At 56.3% G+C, this 26116-nt stretch overlaps 1 protein-coding gene across 2 annotated transcripts; it reads right to left on the reverse strand.

Annotated features, from left to right (window-relative positions):
* Positions 1–1568: 1568 nt before the first annotated feature.
* On the reverse strand, positions 1569–26048 carry JUP (junction plakoglobin). Of its 2 annotated transcripts, none has more exons than XM_047093564.1 (15): positions 25839–26048; positions 15055–15264; positions 13157–13416; positions 12701–12939; positions 11744–11945; positions 10790–10934; positions 10576–10679; positions 8808–9146; positions 7499–7654; positions 7193–7312; positions 4187–4337; positions 3954–4075; positions 3104–3143; positions 2690–2855; positions 1569–2368 (listed from the first exon to the last, which is right to left on the reverse strand). In XM_047093564.1, the coding sequence occupies exons 2-14, from the start codon at positions 15257–15259 to the stop codon at positions 2704–2706; spliced, it is 2235 nt and encodes a 744-aa protein (XP_046949520.1). In that variant the 5' UTR covers positions 15260–15264; positions 25839–26048; the 3' UTR covers positions 1569–2368; positions 2690–2703. The 2 variants fall into 2 exon arrangements, with proteins under 2 accessions (XP_046949520.1, XP_046949519.1); XM_047093563.1 differs by having other exon boundaries at positions 15055–15267; positions 25839–26047.
* Between the last annotated feature and the right edge of the window lie 68 nt (positions 26049–26116).

The raw sequence follows: 26116 nt of genomic DNA on the forward strand, positions 1-26116 counted from the left end.
GCCTTGGGAAGAGGAAGGAACCTCCCCGTCAGTAGCCTCGTCCAGAGTCCTGACCCCAAGAAGCACTTCCTGCCTTTTTGCCTGAGGCCACGATAATTAGCCCAGGGTGCTGCCCTCTCGCTTGCTGGTCCCTCTCCCTGCCCACACCTCTGTAAACTGTCCCTTTACCAAATTCTCAAGTTACCCAAGCTGAGTGGTTCTTGCCAGTGCCCCGTTGGGGGCTGTCTGTGTCCCCCCCAAATTCATATGTTGAAGCCCTAGTCCCCCAGTGTGATATTTAGAGGTGGGCCCTTGGGGATGTAATTAGGTTTAGATGAAGTTTTGAGGGTGGGGCCCCGTGATAGGATTAGCCCCCTTCAAACAGGGAGAGAGATCTCTCTGTGAGGGTCATGCCCTGAGGAAAGGCCGCATGAGAACTCGTCCAGGGGGCAGCTGTCTTGTACAAGCCAAGCGGCCGGCTTTTCCCAGGCATGGAATCTGCTGGGACCTTCATCTTAGACTTCCAGCCCCCAACCTATGGTATTTTGTTGTAGCCGCCCAAGCAGAATAAGACAGGCCCTTAACACAGAGCACAGAGGAAGTGCTTTGTCCCTAAAAGTCCTTGTGATGCCTGAAAACTGTCCTGTCCCCTCCCCTCAGGGGAGCTCGGCTCAGCATCTCAACGCCTCTTGCCTGCACCCCACACCTGCCTCGCAGTCGGGCTCGCTGTCCCTGCCCCCAGCACATCCGTCCTGGAGCCACAGGACCATTGCGATTAGCTGTCCCCGGGAAGGGGAATTCGGGGATGTGGGTGGGGAACTGTCACACAAGCCAACGGTAACGTGTGGTGGGTGAGATGATGGCGTGCACAGGGCATTACAGGGCAGAGAAGGGGCACCAGCTCAGCCCGGCTGGGAGCTGTGGGAGGTCACGGAGGAAGCGGCATTCCTGGAGTGAGGGCTGAGCTGGACCCCAGTGCGTGAGCAAGTGAAGGTATTCCGGGCAGAGGGAACAGCATGGACAAAGATTGGGAGGCAAGAACCAGCAGAGAGGATGCTGGTTGAGGGGACAGAAGGGAGGTGGGCAGGGGCCAGAGTGGGCCCACCACAGACTTTCAAAAAGGGGCCCAGACTCGAAGCCATAGGCCACAGGAAGTGTTGCGCCCAGGAGAAATCCACCAAAGGCACATTAAGGCTGGACGGGACAGGGCCAGAGGTTGAGGCCAGCGAGGAGGGCGCCCCTTGGAGAAAAAAGTGAGGCCTGGCGTCCCTGGAGGGGGGACGCACCTCCAGGCATCTCTTTACCCCTCCCACTCCCTAAGGTTCCAAGACGGAGCCCTGTGAGTGCGGACTGAATTAAACCTACTCCAGATACTCAAATGTGCCTTTCTCCCTGACTCCCCTCCCTGTGTCTTTCCCACACACAAGGTGGTCATGAGTGCACGTGGGACCCAGCCAAGGAGGCATCGGGCTGCTAGGGGAGCCCCCAACGCCCCATCCCACCCCCACCCCGCACAGCTTCCATTGGATCTGTGTGTTAGTTTTATTTCCTTTGCTTTGGTCTATACAAAAAAAAAACAAAAACCAATAACCAAAAACATAAAGCGATGATAATAAAACTCTCCGCTGGGACCTCCCCCAGCCCCCCACACCCACGTGCAGGAGGTGGTGGTGGGTTCGAAACAGGAAGGGGAAGAGAAAGCCCCTCACCGCACACCAGAGGGGGTCAGCCAAGAGCACTTCTCAGGAGTCAGCTAGGGCGGTGGAGTGGGTGGGACGGGGCGGGATGGGGTGCCAGGGAGCTGTCCCCAGAGCTCCCAGGAAGGGGCCAGGTCCGGTTGAGGGTCCTGGAGAGAGGAGCAGGCAGTGTCCTGGAGTGGGGGACTCACTCTCCGCGTCTCCATCCCATCTCCTTGTCGGTCCCTGAACTTTTCAAGACAAGCTTTGGATTCTGGGATTTGGGGCCTTGAACCTGGGTCCTGGACACCCCAGGGGCTCGCAACAGTCGGTCGGCTGGAGTTCGGTGAGAAAATCAGGCCCGGGGGAGGAACCAAAGCTCTGTGGGGCCCAGGCTGCTGGAGTCAAGCCGCCTGGGCTGGGGGGTGGGAGTGGGGGTCGGGGGGTGATTGCCAGGTGGGGGAAGAGAGCAGGTGATTGAGTCTAAAGCTTTAGTTCCGGGGCCACAGAGGTGGGGAGGGGGTGTTGGGCCCTGGACCCACGGCCCAGGACAGAAAAGCAGGAGCAGATCACCATCCCAAGAAAGACGCTACAGAGGACCTCTGGAGGCGTGGGGTTCGGCGAGAAGTTGCAGCCCCGCTCCCCTGGGCTCAGGCACTTTTCTGTCTCGCCCCATCGCCTGCACGGAGAGCCTCTCAGATGAGGAACCGCACCTGGGGGGTGAGGCAGACACAGAGAGGTCAGGGCAGGCCTCTGTCCCCTAGGAGCTCGTCCCCCCCGCCAGGTCACCCACCCACTACCCACAAAGGGGCAGGACTCCCCACCCCCTCAAGATAAGAGAGTAAGGTAGGCCACAGACACCTTCCTTGGCGGGTGCTCGACAGCAAGGGACCCACATTCATACCCCCCCCCAAAAAAGAGCCAAAGGTTCCAAGGAAACATGAGAGGGCCTCTTCCACGAGAAGCAGGTTCCAGCAGGGGGTGGGGGGGAAGCGTGTCTCCACAGCCTGCAGGCACGACAGAGGGCACCGTACTGGAAAGGAGCCAGCTAGGCCAGCATGTGGTCCGCCGCAGGGTAGGGGGGCCTCAGGCCGTCGCTGTAGGTGTCGATGGGATAGTCTCCGTCCATGTCCATGTGCATGTCCAGAGGGTCCAGGGGCACGTCACTCGAGTACATGGGGCGGTAGGTGGCATCCATGTCTGGGGGGGGAGGAGAAGGAAGGAGGACCTTCTAAAGTCTGTAGACCACCCTGCTGGACAGCCCTCCATCCATCTGCCGTGGGCCTGACCCCGTCCTCAAACTCCCACATCAGGGGACCTCCACGGGGATATCTGTGGATTCTATATGGTGTCTGCCACCGGGGACACAATGCCCCCTTCGCTCACACCCACGGACGCCCCACGCCCCGGGCTCTTGGGGGTCCCTGAGGAACTCTGCACACACTTACCATCTGCGTAGGGTTCACTGATGGGGATCATGCTCTGGGCCTAAGGAAAGAGACAGAGAAACATTGAGGGAAGGGAGAAGGGTGGGAAATGTAGGCTCTGGGCGGGGGGTGGGCGGCTGGAGGTGCTTCTAGAAAAGGGGGCCAGGGAAAAACAAAGACCCCTTGAAAGAACAGAGGATGGAATGCGGTTATTCAGTGCCTCCGTGGACCCCTCCTGTCAGGCACCTCCCGAGCGTGGAAGGTCCCACCGTTCATGCTTGGGGGCACCCACAGAACTAGAGCAGCCCTGGGGACGGGAGTGGACCCGGGATCAGGGCAGCCGCTAGCCTATAGAGCACCTCCATGCAAGTTAGAAAAAGGCACCCTGCCTCAAATGCTTAGAATGTATAGTGTGGACAAAATAAAATTACCATTCTGGCAGGTCAAAATCAGAAAGACAGCTCAACCTATTACTTCCGTCTGCTAGAAACTGTCGTGGATGATCCAATTATAAAATAAAAATCAGGGTGCCTGGGTGGCTCAGTCGGTTAAGTGCCTGACTCTTGATTTCGGCTCAGGTCAGGATCTCATGGTGATGAGATCGAGCCCTGCCTGGGGATCCACACTCAGCATGGATGGAACCTGCTTAAGATTTTCTCTCTCCCTCTCCCTCTGTCCCTCTCCCACTTATGTGCATATTCACATGCACTCCCTCTCTCTCAAAATAAAATAAAATAAAAATTTTAATTAAAAAAGTTAAAGAAATAATTACAAAATAAAAATCTATGAGGTAGACAGTATGACAGGAGCTGTCTTTGTGCAGTGTGCAACTTGCACGACCAGACGTCGCAGTCCAACCCAGGATACTCACGGCCTCCCAGGCAGCTGGGTCATGCTTGAAGAGGGAGTTGGTGAGCTCCACAGACACACGCTTACGATAATCTGGGTTCTTGTCCTCAGAGATGCGGAACAGGACAGCGGCAGCATAGGTGGCTGAGCACAGAGGAAAGGAAAGACCGATTCAGGTGCCTGCCTCCACTCTGGCTGGAGGACTAACACTCAGCCCTCCTCTGTTACCCCCTCGCCCACAGCGCAGCCCCTCACCTGTGCCCTCGTTGCGAGAGTGCAGTAGCTCCATGAGTGGGGACGAGGCCCCCTCGGCATCAATGGCATCAGCTGCCTCCTTGTCCTGGGCCAGCTCACACAGCACCCCGGCGGCTACACGCTGGATGTTCTCCACTGATGAGTACAGGAGCTGGGGAGAGGGCATGCAGGGTGGGGAAGGGGCGGAGGTGGATGAGGGGTAAGGCAGGCAGGGGGGCAGCCTGCCTCCCGGCCCTGTCCATCTCTGCCTCCCTTTTCTGGATTCAACACAAGCTCATACCAGAAAGGGTAGAAAGTCTAAGAAAGGTATAAAGAAACAGAAAGCAAGCCAGCCATGATTCCCCACCCACATACAGCCTCTCTTAACACACTGGCATATTTCCATCAGATTTTTATCATAGTCCTGTTTTTCTATCTATAATTTTTTAAGTTTATTTATCCATTTTGAGACAGAGAGCGAGAGCGTGTACACATGTGCACATGAGCAGGGGAGGGGCAGAGACGGAGAGAGAGAGAAAATCCCAAGCAGGTTCCGCGCTGTCAGCAAAGAGCCCCATATGGGGCTCAAACCCAGAACTGGGAGATCACGACCCAAGCCGAACCCGAGTCAAATGCTTAACTGACGGAGTCACCCAGGCACCTCATTATCTATAAAATTTGATCTGTAAACATTTTGGATGTTTATTTATCTTTGAGAGACAGAGAGAGAGAGAGAGAGAGAGAGAGCGGGGGAGGGGCAGAAAGAGAGAGGGAGACACAGAATCTGAAGCAGGCTCCAGGCTCTGAGCGGTCAGCACAGAGCCTGACGTGGGGCTCGAACTCCCAAGCCGTGAGACCATTATCTGAGCCGAAGTCGGAGGCTTAACCGACTGGACCACCAAGGCACCCCTAAGATTTTGTTTTTAAGTAATCTCTACACCCAACGTGGGGCTCAAACTCACAACTCGAAGATCAAGAGTCTCATGCCCCACCAACAGAACCAGCCAGGCACGCCCCCCCATAGCATGTATTTTGATACTTTGATTCCTATTGTTTGGGTTTTTTTTTTTTTACCTAACGTTATAGCATAAGGCATTTTTCTACATTATTAAAAAACATTTCCTAGAAATCTATGAGCTCATATTGATAAGAGAAAAAGAGTAATGCTAAAAAGCAAAACAATAACAAAAACAAAAAAAAAACCCATTGGTCACAATAGGAGGTCACAACAGTGCCAATCCCTCACTCTGAACTCTAAAGGGAAAAAATTTCTCAGGGAGCCTGGGTGGCTCAGCCGATTAAGCATCCAACTTTGGCTCAGGTCAGGATCTCACACTTTGTGGCTTTGAGCCCCAGGTTGGGATCTGCGCTGACAGCTCAGATCTTGGAGCCTGCTTTGGATTCTGTGTCTCCCTCTCTCTCTGCCCCTCCCCTGGTCACACACGTGCTCTCTCTCTCTCTCTCAAAAATAAACATTTAAAAGTAAATTAAATAAATAAATAAATAAATAAATGGGAAAATTTCAAAAGCAAAAATTCATTAACATCGCTATATATGGCCATATGATATAATGGCCATTCTTTTTTAAACCATTCCCTTATCATTGGACATTCATTTTGTTTTCAATTCTTATAAGTAACATTGCGATTGTTGGCTATAGGTATACATTTCTGCCACATTTTAAATTAATAAATAATTATCTCATAAGACTTGTACTACTTAGTCAAAGGATATGAATATTTTCAGGCTCTCTATATAGATTGTAGAACTGCCTGCCGGAGAGGTTTTATCATCTTCTCTCCTCACCGGCAGGATATGGGACTGCCTATTTCATCACATCTTTGCCAGCACAGGGCACTCCCATTTTTTTTGCCTTTGCCATTTTGATAGTGGAAAATAGGATCTCACTGGGAATGTGAGCTTCTCTTCTTCTTCTTTTTTTTTTTTTTTCCAATGTTTATTTATTTTTCTTGGGACAGAGAGAGACAGAGCATGAACGGGGGAGGGGCAGAGAGAGAGGGAGACACAGAATCGGAAACAGGCTCCAGGGTCTGAGCCATCAGCCCAGAGCCCGACGCAGGGCTCGAACTCACGGACCGCGAGATCGTGACCTGGCTGAAGTTGGACGCTTAACCGACTGCGCCACCCAGGCGCCCCGAGCTTCTCTTCTTTAAATTCCTGGGGTTGGGCACTGTTTATGAGCCACCTGGGAACTGCTTCTGCCTCTGCCCATCTAACCCCCGGGGTCTAGTATTAATGAGCTCTTTTATATGAAGGATATTAGACTCTTGTCTATTGTGATACCTGGAAGTATTTTCCTAGTTTACTGTTGATTTTTTTATTTTTATTTTTTTATTTTATTTATTTTATTATTTATCTTATTCTTTTATTTTGAAAAAGAGTATGAGTGGGGGAGAGGGGCAGAGGGAGAGAGAGAATCTTTTTTTTTTTTAAGTTTATTTATTTTGAGAGAGAGAGGGAGAGAGAGAGAGAGAGAGACTGTGTATGTCTGTGTGTGTGTGTGTGTGTGTGTGTGTGTGTGTGTGTGTCTGCGTGTGCATGAGTGGGGGAGATACAGTTGACAGAGAGAGAGGGAGAGAATCCCAAGCAGGCTCTGTGTTGTCAGCACAGAGCCTGACACATAGCTTGAACTCACAAACGGTGAGATCGTGATCTGAGCCGAAACTGAGTCAGATGCTTAACTGACTGAGCCACCCAGGCACCCCTGGTGTCGACTTTTTAATGCTTTTTAGGCTGTTTCTGACATACAGATGATTTTAGTGGCTATGTGGTTGAATCTTAAGCTATTTTTTTTCACTTGTGATCTCTTCCCTTGCTTTTGAGTTTGGAAAGCCGTTCCTATGCAGGGATTTGCTAAGTGGTCACTCCTGGCGTGGCCACTTTCCTCCAAACTCCTCCAAACACCTCATGACGCCTGGCCCAGAGAGGCTGCCAAGCTCCCCCTTTCAGCAACGGGGATGCGTGGGGACTGGAGGGAGCTCTCCTGCCTCCCTGCCCCAGACTCACCTGCACAAACAGGGGGATGGTGTTCAGTCGGAAGATCTCCATGCGGTTCATGGGGTCCCGGGCGAGGATGTGCAGGGCTCCGGCACAGCCCTCCACAATCTCCTCCATCCTCACGCCGTCCTGCATAAGAGGAGGCGGTGGGACATTGCAACAGATGGCCCTTGGACGTGGCCGCACGCCCCCACCGTGACGATCTGACAAACCTCACTGATCCTCACAGTGTGCATCCACCACAACCTGCCTCCCCATTTACACACACGTGCACACACATTCACAAAAAGGCCACTCTGACCCCCGGGGACTGACCGTGTATGGCTGCTGTGTGCCTGCAGCCACGTGGCGCTGGGCATCCTGGTGAGCCTTGACCAGCAACTGCACGAGGCGGGGAATGACCGCCGCCTCCTGCAGAGGGGCATGGTTGGCTGGACACAGGGCCAGATTCCTGATCAGGCCGATGGTTGCCTGACAAGCAAAAAGGACAACAATCAGGGACATTTCTTGGGCATCTGGAGAATCCCAATTCCCCAGCACCATCTCCTCCTTCCCTTGTCGTCTCCGTTTGCCAGACCACGAGACCACTCCCAGCCCACGTCCCTTATTCCATAGGAACAGCCCCTGCTAAAATGAAACCCCATTCCAGAACATGCTACCAGCCCCAGGCCCTGACTCTCACCCTTGCCCCTTCTCTCAGTACCCCTTCTCCCCCAGACACCAGAGTCTTACCCCTTTCCCAGTAATTCCCAAACCCTGCTTGGTTGACGCCCAAGCTTCCTGCTTTAGTGACACTCGTATTGTGATCAATCCTCAGTGAGGCCGCTCTGGGAAGAAGCCTCCTCCCCAGGGCGCCCGTCTCCCAGGGGCCACTCTGGCCTCCCAGGGTCCCTCGGGAAAGCAAGCTCTCATCTCATCTGACTCTCAAAACAAGCAGCCAAGAGAGCAGGGACAAAAATCACGAGAGCTGGGGACGTCAGCACAAGGTAGATGACCTGCCAAGGTCACTCTGCCACTTAGCTGCTAAGTCAGACCCTCCCCCCACCTCGGGCTCGCAGCAGGGACCAACCCGCGGGAGGGGCCACACACTACTGCTTTTTTTCTCACTATGGATTTTAAAAATTCAGTGTGTAACTACTTAGAGGCATTCTTATCTGTACTGTCAAAACTGTCTACAATTTCGCCAGTGGGAGTCCCTGCCAGCTGGCCCTCCTCTACCCGGGCAGCAACCTACAGAGAAGGCTGCACCCCTTTACGCCCTTAATCCCTATGGCAGACACTAAGTGCCCCCCCCCCCCAGAACCCTTTCTGATTTTTGTCTTTTTAGTATCCCTTCTGAGTTGTAGCGGGACACAAGGCCTTCAGGACACATGAGGCTTTGCCAGCTTCCTTGTACCTAGACGTGGCAACGTGATCAAGTTCCAAACTGTGAGCCGAAGCCACGTGCCCCGTGGACCAGCAATATTGCCTGGGAACGCGTTAGAAATGCAGCGTCTGGCGGCCACCCCAGCCTATGGACTCAGGGCCCATTAGAGCGGCTTTGCCTGCACTGATTCGGCACCTAATCCCGACGGCAGAGAGCTCCTTCCCCTCGCCCGGCCCCCACGGCGGCCACAATAGGTACCTTGACCAGCGGCCACTGGTTGGGCTGGTTGAGCAGCTTGACGATGGCCGGGATGCCGTAGTTGAGGCGCACGGAGTTCTGGGCCATCTCGGCCTCCGGGTGACGGCTGGTGAGGTGGCGCAGGGCGCAGACCGCAGGCTCCGTGATGTCGTCCTTGTCGCCGGCACGCAGGATGGCGTGGATGAGAGCCTCCACGCCGCTGTTCTGGGTCACCAGCGTCTTGTTCTTGCTGTTGTTGCACGTCAGGTTGGACAGCGTGCCCGTGGCGCAGGTGAGGACATTGACGTCATCCACACTCAGCTGGTTCACCAGTATCTTCAGCACGCTCTCCAGGCCCTCCTGCGAGTTGTGGGGGAGGCAGTGGAGAGTGAGGGGGATCCCCCACTCCCAGAAGTCTTTCCCAAATACGCCCGAGGGCAGCAAGATGAACTCACGGTCTGAAGCCCACCCAGCTGACAGCCACTGGGTCCTGCCTGCGTGCCCAGGAATCTTCATCCCTGTGATTCTGCCGACACCCCACGGGAAGGTGGTACTCTCAGGGCAGTTGAGGGGCTTGCGCACAGACAAACCGCCGGCGGGCCAGCTCCAAAGCCAGGCCTGACTCCAAGTTCGTGCTCTTCCCTCCACCCCCCTCCTGCCCCTCTCTGCATCCTCAGAGCCAGGCAGGGCCAGGAGGAAGTTGTTGAGGAGGCCACATGCCTTGGTGGCCCAGCTGACCCATTTTTCCCGGCTCCTCATCTTTCTGGGCCTTTGCTGCTGCCCCCTCAGCGGTCCTCAGACTAAATCCACTTTCAGGAAACATTCCTGCCCCAGAAGCCGCACTTCTCCCAGCGGAGCCACGTGGGCCTTGTGAACAGAAGGCCCCCAGGCTCTGGGATGACAGTTCTGGGTTCAAATCCCATCTCGGCCAATTTACTAGCTGTGAGCGAGGGCCATCATGTAACTCCCTGGGACTCTGTTTCTTCACCTAACCAACTGGGTCCCACATTCCACCTCCAGTTGTTGAAAGACATAAGCGAGCCAATGTTCACAAGTGCCTAGCAGAGTCCAGCAAGTGGCCAGAGCTGAATAAACAGCCTACGGATGGGGGTGGGGGCCTCTTAGGAACGGTAGTCAGGTTGGAAAGGGAGACCAGGAGTCTTGTCCTAAAACTGCATTTTTCTTTAAGTTGTGTTTTTATCCAGCAGAGGCCCAAGCTGTCTCTTGGTATATTACTGTTCCTCGCCACCGGGTCTAGGTCAAAACTATTCCCCTGGTACCATCTGGGAACGTGTGGCTTAGGAACATCAGTGCCTTCATCTATTCTCCTTCCTGAATCTTTTTTTTAAAATTTTTTTAAATGTTTATTCATTTTTGAGAGAAAGAGAGAGACAGAGACAGAGACAGAATGCGAGCAGGGGAGGGGCAGAGAGAAAGGGAGACGCAGAATTCAGACAAGGCTCCAGGCTTTGAGCTGTCAGCACAGAGCCCAATGCAAGGCTCGAACTCATGAACCTCGAGATCATGACCTGAGCCAAAGTCAGACGCTTAACTGACTGAGCCACCAGGCACCTCTCCTTCCTGAATCTTTAACAGTGATTAGAACCTTAAGCCAAAGGGATGAGGGTCTGCTGGGTATTTCCAGCCTCAGCCACAACAGGGCAAGATTGCGAGGCCTCAGGCCTCCCACGGCTCCTGAGGTCAGAGTCCCAGACAGGAGCGTGCATGTGGCAAGAGGGGAGGACAAGGTGGCTGAAGAGGTGGACCCAGGCCCGAACGCCTCCCTCACCTGTTTGGTGGCCACGTCCGAGAGATTACGCAGGGTCCAGAGGCAGTTCTGTACGAGGCGGGGGCTGTTGCTTGTCAGGTGTTTGCCCAGGGCCTGCATCCCACCTGGGGCACGGAACAGGGGGCATGTCAGCCACGGGGAGCATGGCTGGCCAAGCCTGGCTGCTGGACAAGGCCCTCACCCTGCCCCTCCTGGCCACATGGGCCATACTCACCAGCCTCCACAATGGCGGGCTTATTGCTGGGACACACGGACAGCACCTTGAGCACGCGGCTGGTAGTCCAGAGCAGCTTCTCATAACTGTAGTTGCGCATGATCTGCACGAGGGCCTGGGGTCCTCCGTTGGCTAGGATGATGAGCTGGGGTGGCGGGGGAGACAGTGGAGAACAAGTGTGAGACAGACAGGAAATACGACAAGGAACAAGGAAAGGATTGGGGGTGACAGAGCTGTCGTTACTGAGCTTCAGCCAAAACCCGAATAGCTTTTGTGACTGGCAAAGAAATCCAAAATTTTGAAAAAAGGATAATACACAATGCTGACAAGGATGAGGTGAAATGGTACTAACATACACCACCAACAATGACATTGTAAATAATACAATCCTTTCGGAAAACGATCTGGAAATCTGGGTAAAAGCTCAGAAATATTAAAAATCCTTCGCCCCACTGATGAAAAAATTTTCTATTCCCTGGGAAAAGCTGTGTGCCCAAAGATGTTCACTACAGCACTGTTTATAAGGGCGGAAAATTGAGAGCAATCTAAATGCCCTCAGAAAAAAGTCTCGGGCCTCCACTTAATGAGATGCTATTTGCCCCTACAGAGGGTGTTTTGAGGATGATACAGCAACAACAAACAAAAAAGAAAATGTAGGAAACAGATGCAAAGTTGCACATTTGCCATGACTACAACCACGGACAAATATGCCCACAGGACAGCACTGCAGGAAGCACGCGGAGACAGCAGTGGCTGTGTGAGGACGGTGCCTTTTTTCCTCTCCTTTTCCTAATCCTCAGAATATTTCAGTTACATAATGAAACATGTACAGCTGCATGTACTCATGTATTTAACCTAAAAATGGTGAGGGGGCAGTGGCCGGAAGCTGCAGCGGGACAGAAGGCGATGCGCGGGAAGGCTGCGGCTCTCGGCTGGGGGCGGGGCGCAGCCCACCTTGCTCTCCTGGTTGCCGTAGGCCAGGAGCTGCAGGCAGTCGGTGGTGATGGCCAGGAACTTGGGGTTGTTCTTGTTAAGCAGGGGCACCATCTTCTGCAGCCCGTCTGCCAGGCGCACCGCCATCTTGGCGCCCTCCTGGTAGAGCAGCAGGTTGTGCAGCGTGGTGATGGCGTAGAACAGGACCGACTCCACGGGGGAGCTGGGAGGGTGGGCAGGGGGTTAACAGGAGTCGGGTCCCTGGCATAAATGCAAGCTAACCTCCCCCAGGAAGCCCTCCCCTTACCAACACCCCTGTAGACATAGCCCTTTACTAGAATCTCATTGTCCCCTGAGCCCAGCCCCACTCTTATGCATGGAGCACACAGCACCGCCCCTCTCCCCACTGGGAGACCACAACTCTTCCTGCTTCTGGGCTCCTAGCCCAGTGCTGAGTGCCTAGTAGGTCCCCTGGACATCTGTCTCTACTAACTAACTACCATATGGGAGGCCGTGTGCTAGAGAGGTCCTGCAAAGGGGGGGGGGGGGGGGGGGCGGTCAGAGTATCTCCAACCTCAAGGAACTCACAGCCCAGGATGGAGATAAGGAAAAAGGCCAATCAATATTAACAGGATGGGAAAGAGAAAGGTGGCAAGGGACTTTGCACATGCTGTTCCTTCTGCCTGGAATGGCCTTCCCTTCACCTACACAGGCCAAGCCCCACTCATCCGTCAACCCCCTGCTGCTAAAGTGCACAGTGTCTCGCGGCTCTGAGAAATCCTGGACAGACCTCTGCCCTAGCCTATACTGTATCCTAATAACTAGTGTGCCAGTTACATGCCTGCCTCCCCTGCTGGGCTGTGAGTAGCTGAGCACCAGGACTGGGATGGTTCTTTACCTGGCACATAGTAGGGCTTCAGTAAATGTATGAAAGGGAGAGGAAAGCCCCAGTATCTCACAGCAAGCAGGGGCAGTCACCTGAGCATGCGGACCAGGGCAGGGATGCCGCCTGACTTGAAGATGGCAAGGAGCCCCTCGCGGTGGTGGGAGAGGTTATGCAGGATGCTCGTGGTGCAGCGGGCCGTGTCCAGGTCACTGGTGTTCTGCATCGTACGCACCACGGCTGCCACCAGCTGGGGTGAGCCCATCAGGGCCCGCCGCGACGCCTCTTTCTTGGACAGCTGGTTCACGATCATGGCTGCCTTGGTCACTACCACCTGAGCGGTAGAAGGAAGGATGGGAAAAAGTGAGCAGACGGGCCGGGCTGGCTGACACTGGAGATGGAGGGGCCAGGTGACCCCTCCACAGAGCTCGGAGGGACCCGGGTCAGTCTTTCCCCGCTGATGGGGCCCCAGGTAGGGCCATCCCCTGCAGACACCTGACCTTTACCCCCCTCTCTGCCCTGCCCCCACCCTGGCCAGGCCCCTCACGGACCGGGTCCTCATCGTTGAGCAGTTTGGTGAGTTCGGGCAGGGCCCGGGTGGCCAGCTCGGCGTCGTCCTGGTAGTTGATGAGATGCACGATGGCTGACTTGAGCAGCTGGGACGGCTCGGCCAGCCGCTGCAGGTTGGTGGCCTGCCCCTCCACCTGGGTGGCCAGCAGCAGTGAGCTGTCTTCACCTGTCACGCCAGGACACATGGCCTCCCGCACCCGCTTGGCTCTGGCCGTCGTGGACATCTGGTACTCCAGGTCTCCTGGGGGCCAACGGGCAGGGACTGAGCTGCAGGAGGTGGGTTGGGTGGGGGGACACTGGGGAGCAGGGCAGGCCTTGCGGACAGCCCACCTGGGTTCTGTGGCCTCACTCCCCCCCCGCCCCGCCGACCAAAGCCCCGGGACACCACTCGCAGTCCTGCCTCTAACAGAGGGGAGGTCACCATCGCCTCAGTTACATCAGCTGTAAAATGGGGTGCCACCTGTTCTGCCCATCACAGGGAATTCTTATGGGAATTAAGTGAGATAATGGTTGTAAACTGCTCTGCAAAGAAAAGATGTAGTGCAAATGTCACTACAAAACCGTGAGTGAATATTACTATTCATAGGAATAATTAACATTTTTGGAGTATTTGCTATGTGCTTAGCTGTGAATTAAATGCTTTCCTTCTATTTTCTCAGTTAGTCCCACCATAACCCTACAAGATAAGTACTATTATTATCTCTACTTTACAGATGGGGAAACTGAGGCACAGAGCGCTTATAGGAGCCCAAGCTGGGGTGTGAACTCAGACAGCCTGACTCCAGAGCCCAAACCCCAACCCAAGGCCCCTCCCTTAACAATCAGGTCGGGGTAGCATGAGACAACCTAGTCTCCTTTCAAGTCTGATATCTCATGACTCTAATTATATCCTCATCATCTCTAAAGGAGGCAACTCTCCCATTACATAGGCTAGCAAATAGAGGCCCAGAGGGCCAGCCAGTATCACACAGCAGATCAGAGGGAAAGTCGGGACTGTGGGTTCAGAAAGCAGGAGGTGGGTTCTCAGCTCAGACTGCAGGTTCCATCCATCCCTGGGTGGGTCCAGGAGTCCCACGGATAGGTGCCCACGCTCCCCAGGCAGCCCTACCCTGGCAGGTGTCCCAATGCCCTGAGGGGAGACAGGCGGAGGCTCCATCCCCCAGTTAGTGGGGGAAGGAGACCGCTGGGCTTTCCCTTTCCCACCTCGGTGCTGTACTTGGCCCTGCCAAGCCTGCTGTCCGGGAGGAGACCCCCAGGGGCAGGGGCTGAGCTCCACCCACACGGCCCACCCTACACCTTCCCCAGCTCCCACAGCTCATCCCGCTCAATGTTCGGAGCCCTGCAGACAGCTGCAGACAGCAGTCCTAGGGCTCGGATACTCCTCTCCCCGCGAGAGGCTTGTACCCTGGCCGGTGTGCATCCCCACTCCTAAGCCCCAGAGCTCAGAGCCAGAAGCCAGGTTGTCCCCCCTCCACCTGGCCTCAGCCTATCTACAGGTCTCCTCCTAGCCCCACCAGGGGCCCTGTCTCTGCATCAAACTTGAGACTCCTGGAACAAAAGGACCATCTTCCCCTATAGTGCAGGGGTCCCCTGAGGGCAACAGTGATGCCTCCTCGTTATACTGTAAGTTCATTGAGGGCAAGGACCACACAGGTGGGCAGAGTCTATGCTTCCCCCTCTGTACTAGAAGTTCAAGGATAGGAATCTGCCTCCCTCTCAGATGGGGGCACCCTGAAGTAGCTGTGCCTCCTCCCTCAGAGGGGAGGCCCCCTAAAGTCTGTCTCCTTTGGCCCTGACTTCCCTCCAGTGTCCAGACTGGTTTTCTGCTGAGATATTTCGATGTAATAGTTTCCATGAAATAGTCCCCAGGGATCCTGACCTTGGCTCTGGGGCACCTGAGTGTAGGTGGTGGTCTTCTTGAGCGTGTACTGGCGCCCGCAGGCCTCATCCTCCTCCATGATGCCCTTGCTACTGACCGAGGGCACACAGGTGTTGGCCCCTGAGTGGATGCCAGAGTCATAGGTGTATGTCTGTTGCCACTCAGTCACCTTGATGGGTTGTTCGATCAGGTTCATCACCTCCATGGTGGCTGCTGGGGACACAAAGGAGGGGCAGGAAATCAGCTGGCTCCAGTGAGGCATCCCATCATCTGGCCCAGCCCCCAGCTTCAGCCCATCCGCAGGCCCAGGGAGGGACTGCCCCCAATAGGATACCCAGGTGTGAGTCCTGGGCTTCGATCTCTGACCTCCAGCCCAGGGTGCAGTGAACCCCATGGGGAGTGGGGCAGTAAGAGCAGTTGCCACAACCCAGCCCTCGGCAGGCTCACCTTGCCGTCCCTGCCCAATGCTCCCAGAGCAGGAGGCACTCGGGGCCTCTGGCAGCTTCTGGGGTTCTGCAGACCCACCCCCACGCACTGGGGCTCCCTGGGAAAGTCTGTGGTGAGGCAGCTGCACTCTGAGCATTGGACAGGAAACTGGGTGGGGCAGGGAAGCAGTCAGACAGGTTTCTCTGGAGAGCCCCGGAGGCTGCTGGGAGAAGTCCAAGGCTCCCTTGGAGACTCTGGGATCTCATGATCTTTCCTGAAGATGGGGCAGGATCACAAGTGATCCCAGAGGCCCGAGCCCTAAGACCCCTGTCTCTCCAGCACCCCAGTTCCTGCCAGACTTTTCCAGAATTCCGTGCCCCACTGACCGGTTCAAATAACAGCCACATACCAATTCACCTCTCCCCAGAGCCCAGCCCTTGTTTGCCAAATGGGGTAACAGCACCTCCCTCGCAGGTTGTTGTGAGGCCCAGATTGGTGAAGGACCCAGCCTGGTGCCTGGCACATAGTAGGTGCTCCGTGTTGGCGGCCACGGCCATGTATCAGGGCTTCCTCTCCCTCAGGGATGTTTTCCCATTTCTAGTCTTCCTAGAACCCAGGCTAGAGATGAGGGGTGGGGCAGGCCTCAGGAGGGGTCACTGCTTTTCAGGCACCCCTCCTGCTCTTTGCAGGGACTTGGGGACCCTTGAGGTTAATGAATCGCTGGCCCTACTCTGTTCCAGGGTGGTGAATTCCCACTTGGCCCACTTGCCTTCCCTGCCTTGGGAGCTGATTCGGGAGGAGAGGCGAGGCAAGGCGTGCTCTGGTTGAGGGCCGGCCTTGTGCCAAAGCTTTTACTGATGCCTCAGCCCCACAAGCGGGTTTTGAAGCATATGCTCTGCCCCCGCCCCATTTACAGACGGGGAAACTGAGGCTCCCCAGGTGAGGTGGCACAGTGGAGAAATGGCAGAGCTGGGACCAGGCACGGGCCTGAGTGACCCCCAAGTCTGTGGCCTTTGCACACACAGTGTGGCCTCAGACAGCAAGCAGACCACGGGCCAGTCCACCCATGACAGTGGACAGTACTCAGCACCTCAAACCCATGGTCCCGTCGTGATGGGGGACCGGGTGAGGCCAAGGGTGGTTCAGCTGGTTTAGCCTGACCCCACCCCAGGAACAAAGATCACCAGGGATACGTCTTCCCAGCGCTACCCTCGAGGAGGAGGCTGACTGAGCCTTCGGGCCTCCCTGCCTTTTATGGCGACATGGGCTCCTTCCCCGCCTGTGAGCGCACCTGGAGCAGGCAGAGGCAGGAGCCAGCCCAGCTCCCAGCCGCCTCCTCCTCTCCTCCCTTCACCCCGAGTGACTCAGAGTTTCGAGCTGACAAACAGAAGCAGGCCCAGAACACCAGACAGCAGGCTCCGTGCCACCAGATGCACCCAGCTGCTTCCCAGGCCTCGGCCAAGTGTGGCTATTTCAGGAGGAGCCCCCTCCCCCGCCCCCACCCTAACCACACACCGCCCAGCACTCCTGCCTTCCGGGGTGGGAGACAGAAAGAAGAGAGAAGTTTGGAGGAGCAAGCTTGTCACTGAGCCGCCATCGGGGAGGAGAAACCTCCGGGGAGGGGGCAGGGGACATCCAAGCTCTGCAGAAAGAAGGTGAAACTGTATCAGGATATGCAGTTGCGTTAACCCTGTAAATGCCACCACGCGGGGGGCAGAGGGCTGAGCGGACATCTGGGCACTGGGCCTCAGTCGGACATCTGGGCACTGAGCCTCCGTCGGATCTGCTCCGGACAAACTGGAAATCTCCAGTCCTGATCAGGAAGAATACCCCATCTGAGCCAGAAAGAGCCCCTCCCCAGCAGAGATCGCAGCCTACCCCTGCAGCTTCTGGGCCCAGGCAGGGGGTCGCGGGCCTCACCCTGAACCTCAGGAATCAAACACCCTTCCCTCGCCACCCCCATATCCACCGGGACCACCAAAGTCAAGGCTGGCCATAGGTGGGGCGTTTTGCCAGCAGGCCTCTCACCACCCCTCCCAGCTCAGGCTTGGAGCCAAGAGAAGCTGAGGGCTGGGCAGCTGCCCAGGGCCAGAGAGGGGCCACACGGAGGTCAAAGGATCCATGGGGGAGGGGACACTCAGCTGCTTTTACTATCAAATGAGTCTCATGCTTGCCTCAAGGCTACCGGGCAGGCATTTTATTATTCCCAATTTCCAGCTGAGAAGACTAAGGCACCACACTGAGAAAATGGCAGTGTTCCGCTCAAATCCAGGCCTGCCTCACTGCACACCAGCCCACTCAACAGGGCAGCTCCCCTCGCTCCTAACAAGGGACCTGGGGAAAGAGGGACACCCTGCAGTCAAGGAGGGGCAGCCAGGCCCAGGTGTAGAAGAGAAGGCGGCCCAGCTGATCTGGGAGGAACGATGATCCCTAAGATTCTGGGCATAAGGAACCCCGCTTCCCACGACCAACGAGAAGGCCGAGAGGGTGGGCAAGGTGAGAGTCGGGACACAGTTCAGAGCGGACACACTCCAGAACTCTTCTGGAGGAAAGGATCCGGGGAGAGAGAGCTACTCCGGCAATAGGAAGGTCTAGAAGTCAGACGGCGCTGGCAGGACAGTCAACCCGCCCCACCTTTCTCCTCACCGACTCCCAGGAGTGGCGGAGGAATTCTCCCACAAGAAGCAAAAGTGCCGCTTTGGCAGTTCCCAGGGCGGAGGGGGCCGCACCCAGCCTGGTGTCGCCCCTCTCCGCCCTGGACCTGGAGTGAGACCCGCCACAATGCCCCTGGACAGAGCCAGGGTGGAAGTGGGTGAGACAGACATGGCCCTGCCCACGCACTCAGGCCAGAGATGGGCAGCGCCAGACACAGGGCGGTTTTCTGAGTTGCATGGGGGGCCTTTGTTGAGCAGCACGATCTATTGTTGGCCACACAGGAGGCCGAGAAGCTGGCTCAGAGGTCACAGGGTGGGGTGGGGGACAGTACAGGGGGCAGGAAGAGAAGCCTGGGCCCTGGATGGGGAGTGCAAAGGAGCCTCCCTCCACTGGTCTATGCTGGGTAGGAATCTGCAAGCAAGCTTTGGACACACCCTGCCCTTCATTCCTGCTTCCTCCCCAGCATGGCCAACCCAGCAGGCCAGCAGTAGGCACTCTAAGTCCAACACGGTCCCAGTCCCGGCAGAGTGTGGTCCAGTCCGGGCATTAAAAACAACTGCCGTCGGCATGATCTCACAGTTCGAGAGTTGGAGCTCCCTGTTGGGCTCTGTGCTAACAGCTCAGAGCCTGATTCCTGCCAAGGCAGGAAGCTGTGACTCCTTCTCTTTCTGCCCCTCCCCCACTCACGCTGTCTCCCAAAAAATAAACAAATGTTAAAAAGTAAAAATACAAATACAAATAAAAATAAATAACTGCCACCGGGGCGCCTGGCTGGCTTTCAGTGGAGCATGCGACTCTTGATCTCAGGGTTGTGGGTTCGAGCCCCACTTAGGGTGTAGAGATTGCTTACAAATAAAATCTTTTAGGGGTGCCAGGGGGGCTCAGTTAGTTGAGCATCTGACTCTGCTCAGGTCATGATCTCACAGTCCGTGACTTCAGGCCCTGCATCGGGCTCTATGCTGACAGTGCAGAGCCCTCTTTGGATCCTCGGTCCCCCTTTCTCTCTGCCCCTCCCCTGCTTGCACTCTCTCTCTCAAAAATAATCATTAAAAAAAAAACAAAAAAGAAAGAAGCCTCTTTTAAAAAATCTTTAAAGAAAATTTGAAAACAAAAAACTGCCACCAGAGCTACCTCAGGCCCCTGCCACCACCAGCACCGCCATCGGGGTTGGGCTGGGCTGGGCTGCAGGATGCCAAGTGTCACTAAAAGACCTGGGAATGAGCATAGGAATGGGCCGCCCAAGAAGCGTGCTGGAAGCAGGCTTAGACACACTGCACGAGGGAGCTAGAAGTGCAGGCAGAGCCCTCCAGAAGCTCCTTGGGCCAGTGGCCAGCATCCTATGCAAACTCCGATCACGGGCTCAGACAGTGACAGAGGAAGGGGGCTATGGGTAGGGCAGGAGAGCATGTGAGTCAGGGAAGGGGATCCATCCATCTGGCTGTGTGCCCATGGGCAAGTCGCCCGATTTCCTTAAGCCTCATATTCCTCATCTGCAAAGTAGAGATGATCAAGCCGCCCCTTTCTTCAGACCGTATGTGGATCGTGGATCTAACACAGCCGTGACCATGGAAGCCCTCTGTTGGCGGTCAAGACCCAGGGAGGCCTTCTTCTATTAGCAAAGCAAAGAAATGGCAGAGGAGGAGGCCAGCAGGGTCGGGCCTGCTTTTGGGGACCTGGGAGCCAGGACCCAGGGAGATCTGCCTCCCAACCCTAAGCCAGAGCCCCGGGGTGGGGTTGAGGGGCTGGGTAGGAGGAGTTATATCCGGTCTGGGAGAGGAGGCCAGGTGGAGACACTGCTCTGCCCTCTCCCCTCTCCCCGGTCACATGTGCCGCTTCCTGCAGCCAGGGGCGGTGAAGCCAGTGAGGCCTGGACATTCCCCACATAGCAGCCCCAGGAGAGGCTGGGCTGAGCAGGGTCACAGCCCCCACCCTTCCCCACTGTCTCTGACTCCAGCAGAGATTTGACCAGCCGTCCCAAGCAGACAGAAGCAGACCCCAGAAAAGGCCAGAGACAGACATGACTGCTTCCCTTATGAGCCCTGTCTACCTCATCGGGCTGGGACTTCTCAACTAGGCCTCTCCCCTCAGACTAGGGGCTCCAGGAGGAAACACCCCACCAGACTAGAGGTTCCTTAACAGAGACTGCGGTCTCTCCTTTCAGAATGGTCGTCCCAAGCTGGCAGAGACCGAAATGGGTGCCACCTATGGCCAGGGCCCTGGGGACAGGACAAGACAGAGGAGACCATCCTCCCGGATGCTTCCAGAGGAAAACCCTCACTTCCAGTCTGGAGGACAGCCCAAGCTGCTGCCCAGGACTGGCTGGGGGTGGGGGAGGCTCAGGTCAGACCGTCCCAGCCGGTGTTTGTTTTCTTCCTTCTGGGCTCCTTCCCAAAGCAAACAAACCAGGGTGGGGAAATGAAGGGAACTTGGAGGAGAGGGAAATGCGGGGCCAGGTGGCTTGGCCCTGGAAACCTCCGGGCTCCCCCCCTGGAGAGGGCTCCAGCTGGGGCTCTGGTCTCTGCTGGTGACCCTCTGAGGACAAAAACCTAAACCAGCGGATGACCCCAAACCGGGGCTCCTGGGAATGGAAAAATACTTCACCCAGCCTCAGAAAATAGCCAAGGGTGGACCTGTGCCAGGGACCGTATGGCACACAAGTGCCCCCATGGGGGGACTCGGGCGGCCCTGACCCCAGCTGGTATCCTCTCCTTAGGGGGTGGGTCCCCAGGGTTTCATTCTGTGAGGATCTGCCCCCCCCACCCCGCCGCTGCCCCCGCCCCCGACCTTCTCCAGGAAGTACAGGAAAAAACCCACTATTAGTTCCCTGTTCTGCATTTGCTGGAGAAAACTAGGATTCGGAAGAAGGTTTGGTTAAAAATTTGTTATTGTAGTCAGAGCATGAGATCATCAAGATCAAGGCTAAGAAAGGAGAGGATGCTAAGAAAAAGAGAAAGGAAAGAAATGTTAGCGGTGGGATCATGGGTGATTTTCTTTTTCTTCTTTTATAAACTTCTCTAAACTTTCCAATTGTTTTTCACAATGATCAGATATTACTTTTTCAATCAAGAGGGAGGAGGATTCACATGGACCAAATTCCTCCTCACCCCCAAATAAGAAGCAGACTGATTGCCCAGTGTCATCCCAACTCTCCCTGTCCCTGTCCAGGCCTGCCACTCAGTCCAGTGTCCCCACAGCGGGGAAGGGACGCAGACCTGTTAAACCCATACTCTGCGGGTCACAGAAAGCTGAGCTTCCTGCCCTGAGGTCCCCCAAAGGCTGAGGTGCCAGGAGGCTGAGCAAAGAGCTTTCTCTTCAGGCCTGGCCAAGGAAGTTGCTAGAAATTGAGGCAGTCCATGCCCCCAGACCTCCACCAGATTCAACCGTGTCCCAAGAGAGAGGCCTCAAAATGTCACTTGCAGGGACACAAACCCGGGTGACCTGGCCCAGCCACACTTCTCTTTCTCTTCACAGGAGTCACAGGGCCGGCCGGCTCATGGATACCTGTCCCTCTCACTGCCAGGACTCTCTTCTCCCCAAAGACACAAGACTAGGAGTTTCCCCAGGGACCCCTGCAGACCTCAGACTGGCACCAGAGGTACTGACTCCTGCCTGCCCTCTCTCCTGGGCAGGACGGCCCCCCTCCAGCTCCCGTAGACAGAGCCCTGCTTCATCCTCCTCAGAGAAGAGTCTATTCTGATCTTTCATTGCTCTCTCTCACTCAGCAATGCAAGATCTCATCTCTAACAGACAGGAAGTCCTTCCTCTTGTCTAGCCTCCACTCCATCCCTAAGAGCATCAGTCCCAATTGCTCAATGTCCCCAGGGGTGATGGAAAACTGCAAGCCTGGCACCCCCTTTATAGCATCAGCCGGGGCTGAGATCATTCTCTTTCCTTCTCGGTCACATCAAGTGCCCTCAGCCTTCCATTCTCCAGGATCAATAATCGCCATGTCTTGGGTCCCCTCTGGACCTCAAGGGATCCAGAAGCCCAGTGCTGATGACATTGGAGCCCAGGCTGCACCCACACAGACGGAGGCCCCATTTCCCAGGCCCATCCTGGTGTCAGGTGCCCAGTGGGCAGAGGTGCCAGGAACCAGGTAGCTCTGAGAGGACCGTGACACCAGTGCCTCCCTCAGGGACCAAGGCTCTGGCTGACCCAACTCCCATCATCAGAAAGGCCCTCCTGGCCCCTCAGTCGCCTGGCCCCAGAGCAGCCTGGCAGCACGGACTGGTACAATCCTGCAGGACGTGGCCCAGTCCTAAATCTGACTCTCATTTCTGTCTACTCTCCAGGGACCAGCCCTCCCCCCCCCCCCTTATCTTGGCACAGGCCCAGCCCCCAGCAAAGCAGGAAGCCCCGCTTCCTCTACAGGGACAAACCCAGGACAGCCCAGGGTCTGGCCCAGCACAAGCCTGGAGGCAGCAGCAATTTTGACCCCTGCCTCCTCTCTCCCCCACCAGCCTCTTCCAGACATGGCCACTGCCCCTGGCCTTGGGGAGATAGCCCCCTCCCCCAGGAACTAAAACCCAAGCCAGGGAGGTTTCAGAGGGCTGGAGGCTAGGACATGAGTCACCCCCTCCTGACCAACCTGCCCCCACCTTCACCACCCACACATACCTTCCTGGGTCATTCAGAATTCTCCTCTCCCCAAACTCCCAAGCAGAGGCTCTCAAAGAGAGATCACAGATTCATCCCAGGGCTGTAGTGGGGCAATACAGCAGGATGAGATCTGGGCTTGGAACCAGAGGATCCAAAGGCTAGTCTTGGCCCTGCTTGGGTCTCGCTATGCAACCTTGAGCAAGTTACTTAACTTCCCTGAGTTTCAATTTCCTCATCTGCTGAATAGGATAATGATACCTGCCTCTAGGGATAGTCATGAAGTGAGAACAGTTGATGAAAGTGCTTGGCATCTGTAAAGTCCTCCCTTACTTTTTTAGCCACCATTTATCAAGTACTTATTGGGTTGATTATTCCCATTTTGCAGAGATCACTGAGGCTCAGAGAGATGAAGTGACTTGACCAACACCACACAGGTTAATGAGTGACAGAGCTGGGATTCAAACCCAGCTCAGTCCACGCCCAAATCACTGCGCTCAGAACCGCCCTACTGTGACATCTTCCCAACTGTCCATGGACAATCACTCTGTCTCATTCTCAGGTGGATCCTCTCTGCAACCCCTCATCAGTACCTGCCCCGGGAGGGAATCCTTCCTACACACAGCCCCGAAGCCCAAACAGAGAGAGGTTCCAGAGGGCTGGAGATGGGGGCGGGGCTGGGGCTGGGGCTGGGTAGAGAAGGCTCCTGTCACCCAAGCTAGGGCTTGATCTAGCAAGAAATGACTAATTGGGGGGGCGCCTGGGTGGCTCAGGGGGTTAAGCCTTGGACTTCGTCTCAGGTCATGATCTCACAGTTGGTGAGTTCAAGCCCCAACGTCGAGCTCTGTGCTGACAGCTCAGAGCCTGGAGCCTGCTTTGGATTCGGTCTCCCTCTCTCTCTCTGCTCCTTTCTCACTCATCCTTTCTCTCTCTCTCTCTCAAAAATAAATAAACATTTAAAAAAAATGACTAATTGGGTCCTACCTTTCCCCCCCTCTACCTCCCATCCAGAGAATCACCAGTTTCCACTAGGTACCCCTAGAGATACCTCCTCAGTATTATCTTTTCATCACAGCCACAAACCAGATTAGCTAAACTAATCATTTAACCGATGTAATTATAATGCCTGCCCCTCCTCCACTTTGGCCCACAGAAGAGGAAAAACAGGTTATTTTTGCCCAAATTCCATCTCCTTGTGGTTCCCCAGAGGTACACTACCCACTAGAGCAAAAGAATGGGTTCCCTCCTCCGCCTCCCCCTAACCCAGGGCATTCTATGGGGGCTGGTCTGACCCCTTCCCACTGCCCCAACTACAACCACCAGAGAGGTGGTAGGTCTTCCCAAAGGAGTTAGGCGAAGCAGCCCTGATTCCCCCCAATACTCCCTTCACCCCAGGACCAAGGGAGAGTCTGGCTTTTTGTATTTCCCCTCTGTTCCCCAGGAGGCTGGCATCCAAATCCCTACAAAAAGACCACACTTTAGATTTTTAAAAACCAGTGCTGAAAGCCTGGTGATCTCCAGCTCTGCGCAGGGAAGGGGTTCTCAGGAAACCAGGGTGAGGGCCCGTGCTCATGTTGCTCTCCTGAAACCTCCCCCTGCCCCCATACCTTCCTCCTGTCCCACTTTCCCCACGCAGCTCTCTCAGGAAGGAATGGTTGGGGAACGGACTGCAAAAGCCTCCAGAAGGAATGCACCTTCAAAATCCAGAAATCAAATGGAAACCAAGCCCCAAGCTCCACACTCTTCCGCCTCAAAACCCAGCCAGCTATACAACGTGGGGGGATGGGGTAGAGGAAAAAAAGGCTAGAACAATCGCTCCCCCCACCCTCGTCAATTTGGCCCTGCCCTGCCCCACCCCCATTCCTGGGGAGGGGGGCAAAGCTGGGGAGAAAGCCACTGGCGCCGGCCTCAAGCGAGGGGGTGTGGTGGTCCCCGGAGACAGGAAGAGAAGGAAGAAGCTGCTTCCCCTTTGCCCCCCTCCCCCCACTGCCCCCTCGGGCCCCAGGGGCCCAGCAAACAGGATGGATGTGGGGGCAGGGAAAACAGGGTCAGAGCGCAGACACCAGCCCCGGTTCAGCTTGGCCAGCTGGGAGAGGAGGCCTTGCCCCAAGACGGACCCCCTAAGCCTGGGGAAAGCCCTGGAACAAGGAGGCAGGAAACCCCGCAGTGAAAGCTGCCGTGAATACTTCCTCCTGGAAAGTTTGTTTGGGGTGATTTGTTTCGACAATAAGAGGTTAGAGAAGAAGAGTAGTCCCGTTCCCCTATCGACACTCTGGAAGCAGCAGCTACTGGAAACTGGGCCAGTGAATTTTCCAGCCATGCACGACCCCTCCGCCCAGACCCCAGTCCGAGCCACGGGTGCCAGACACCAGCTGGGCGCGGAGCCGGGCCCCGCGCCAGTCCCGCTGTCATCGCATCCCACCTCCGCCGGCGCAGCCCTAACACGGCACCCACCGGGGCGGAGGGAGTCGCCGCAGGTACAGTACCGACGAGGCCCGGGAGCTGGAGGGCAGGGCCTCTGGACTCCGTGTGCTCACCTGCTCCGCAGGTGGGGCCCGCGTCGCTGGGAAAATGTGCGCTCGGCCCCCACAGTTGGGCAAGCCGGGCGCAGACAATAGGGCCCCACCCAGGCCTGGGGGAGTAGAGAGGGAGGGAAAGCGAGGATGACGCGTGAGGTGGGGTGAGAGTGGCCCCAAAGACACCAGCGGCAGCAAGTTTCCCGAACTGTGCATTCCTGACTACAGAGTGAGCCCTGGGACGCAGACGAGCAGGGCAAAGTCTCCCTCGTCAGCGTCGGGGCGAGAGTCGGGGACGCGGCGTCGGGCGAGCTCCACGGGCCCCAGGTCAGGCGCGACCCCACAGCCACCTGCGCTCATCCCTCCCCGCCCTTCTCAGATCTCCAGCTCACGCAGCCCCCAGCGCAATCGGCCCGAACCTCGCGCCCCCTAAGTGGCCGCGCCCAAGGGTCCCAGCGCGCCCCCTGCCGCCGGTGCAGGGTGGCGCTCCCCGGCTCGCGCCCTCACCTGCCCCGTGACGGCGGGGATCGGCCTCTCGGCCGCTTGCCGCCCTTCCCTCGCCCCAGCGATCCCTGCCCCGATCGTCCGCACCTGCGTGTGGAGCCTGGCCGGGCTGGGTAGGGGTCGGGCCGGGCTGGGAGCCGGCGCGGGCAGCGAACTGAGCTCGGCGCGCTCGGGCGGCGGCTGCTCCGGACTCTGGCCAAGGCAGCAACTCAGTAACCGAACAAAAGGCGAAGGGACCTGACAGCCAAGCCACGCCTCTCGCCCCCTCGAAGCTCCGCCCCTAAGGAAAACGCCCACCCGCTGATGAGGGTTCACTGGCTGCCTCCCCTGACTGTCCCATCGAGGGGCGGAGCCTCACGCCCAGC

The sequence above is a fragment of the Lynx rufus genome, unplaced genomic scaffold (genome assembly GCF_022079265.1).
Source record: "Lynx rufus isolate CCGP_SWC_20201006 ecotype Redwood Valley unplaced genomic scaffold, mLynRuf1.p SCAF_34, whole genome shotgun sequence".
NCBI classification, from domain to species: Eukaryota; Metazoa; Chordata; class Mammalia; order Carnivora; family Felidae; genus Lynx; species Lynx rufus.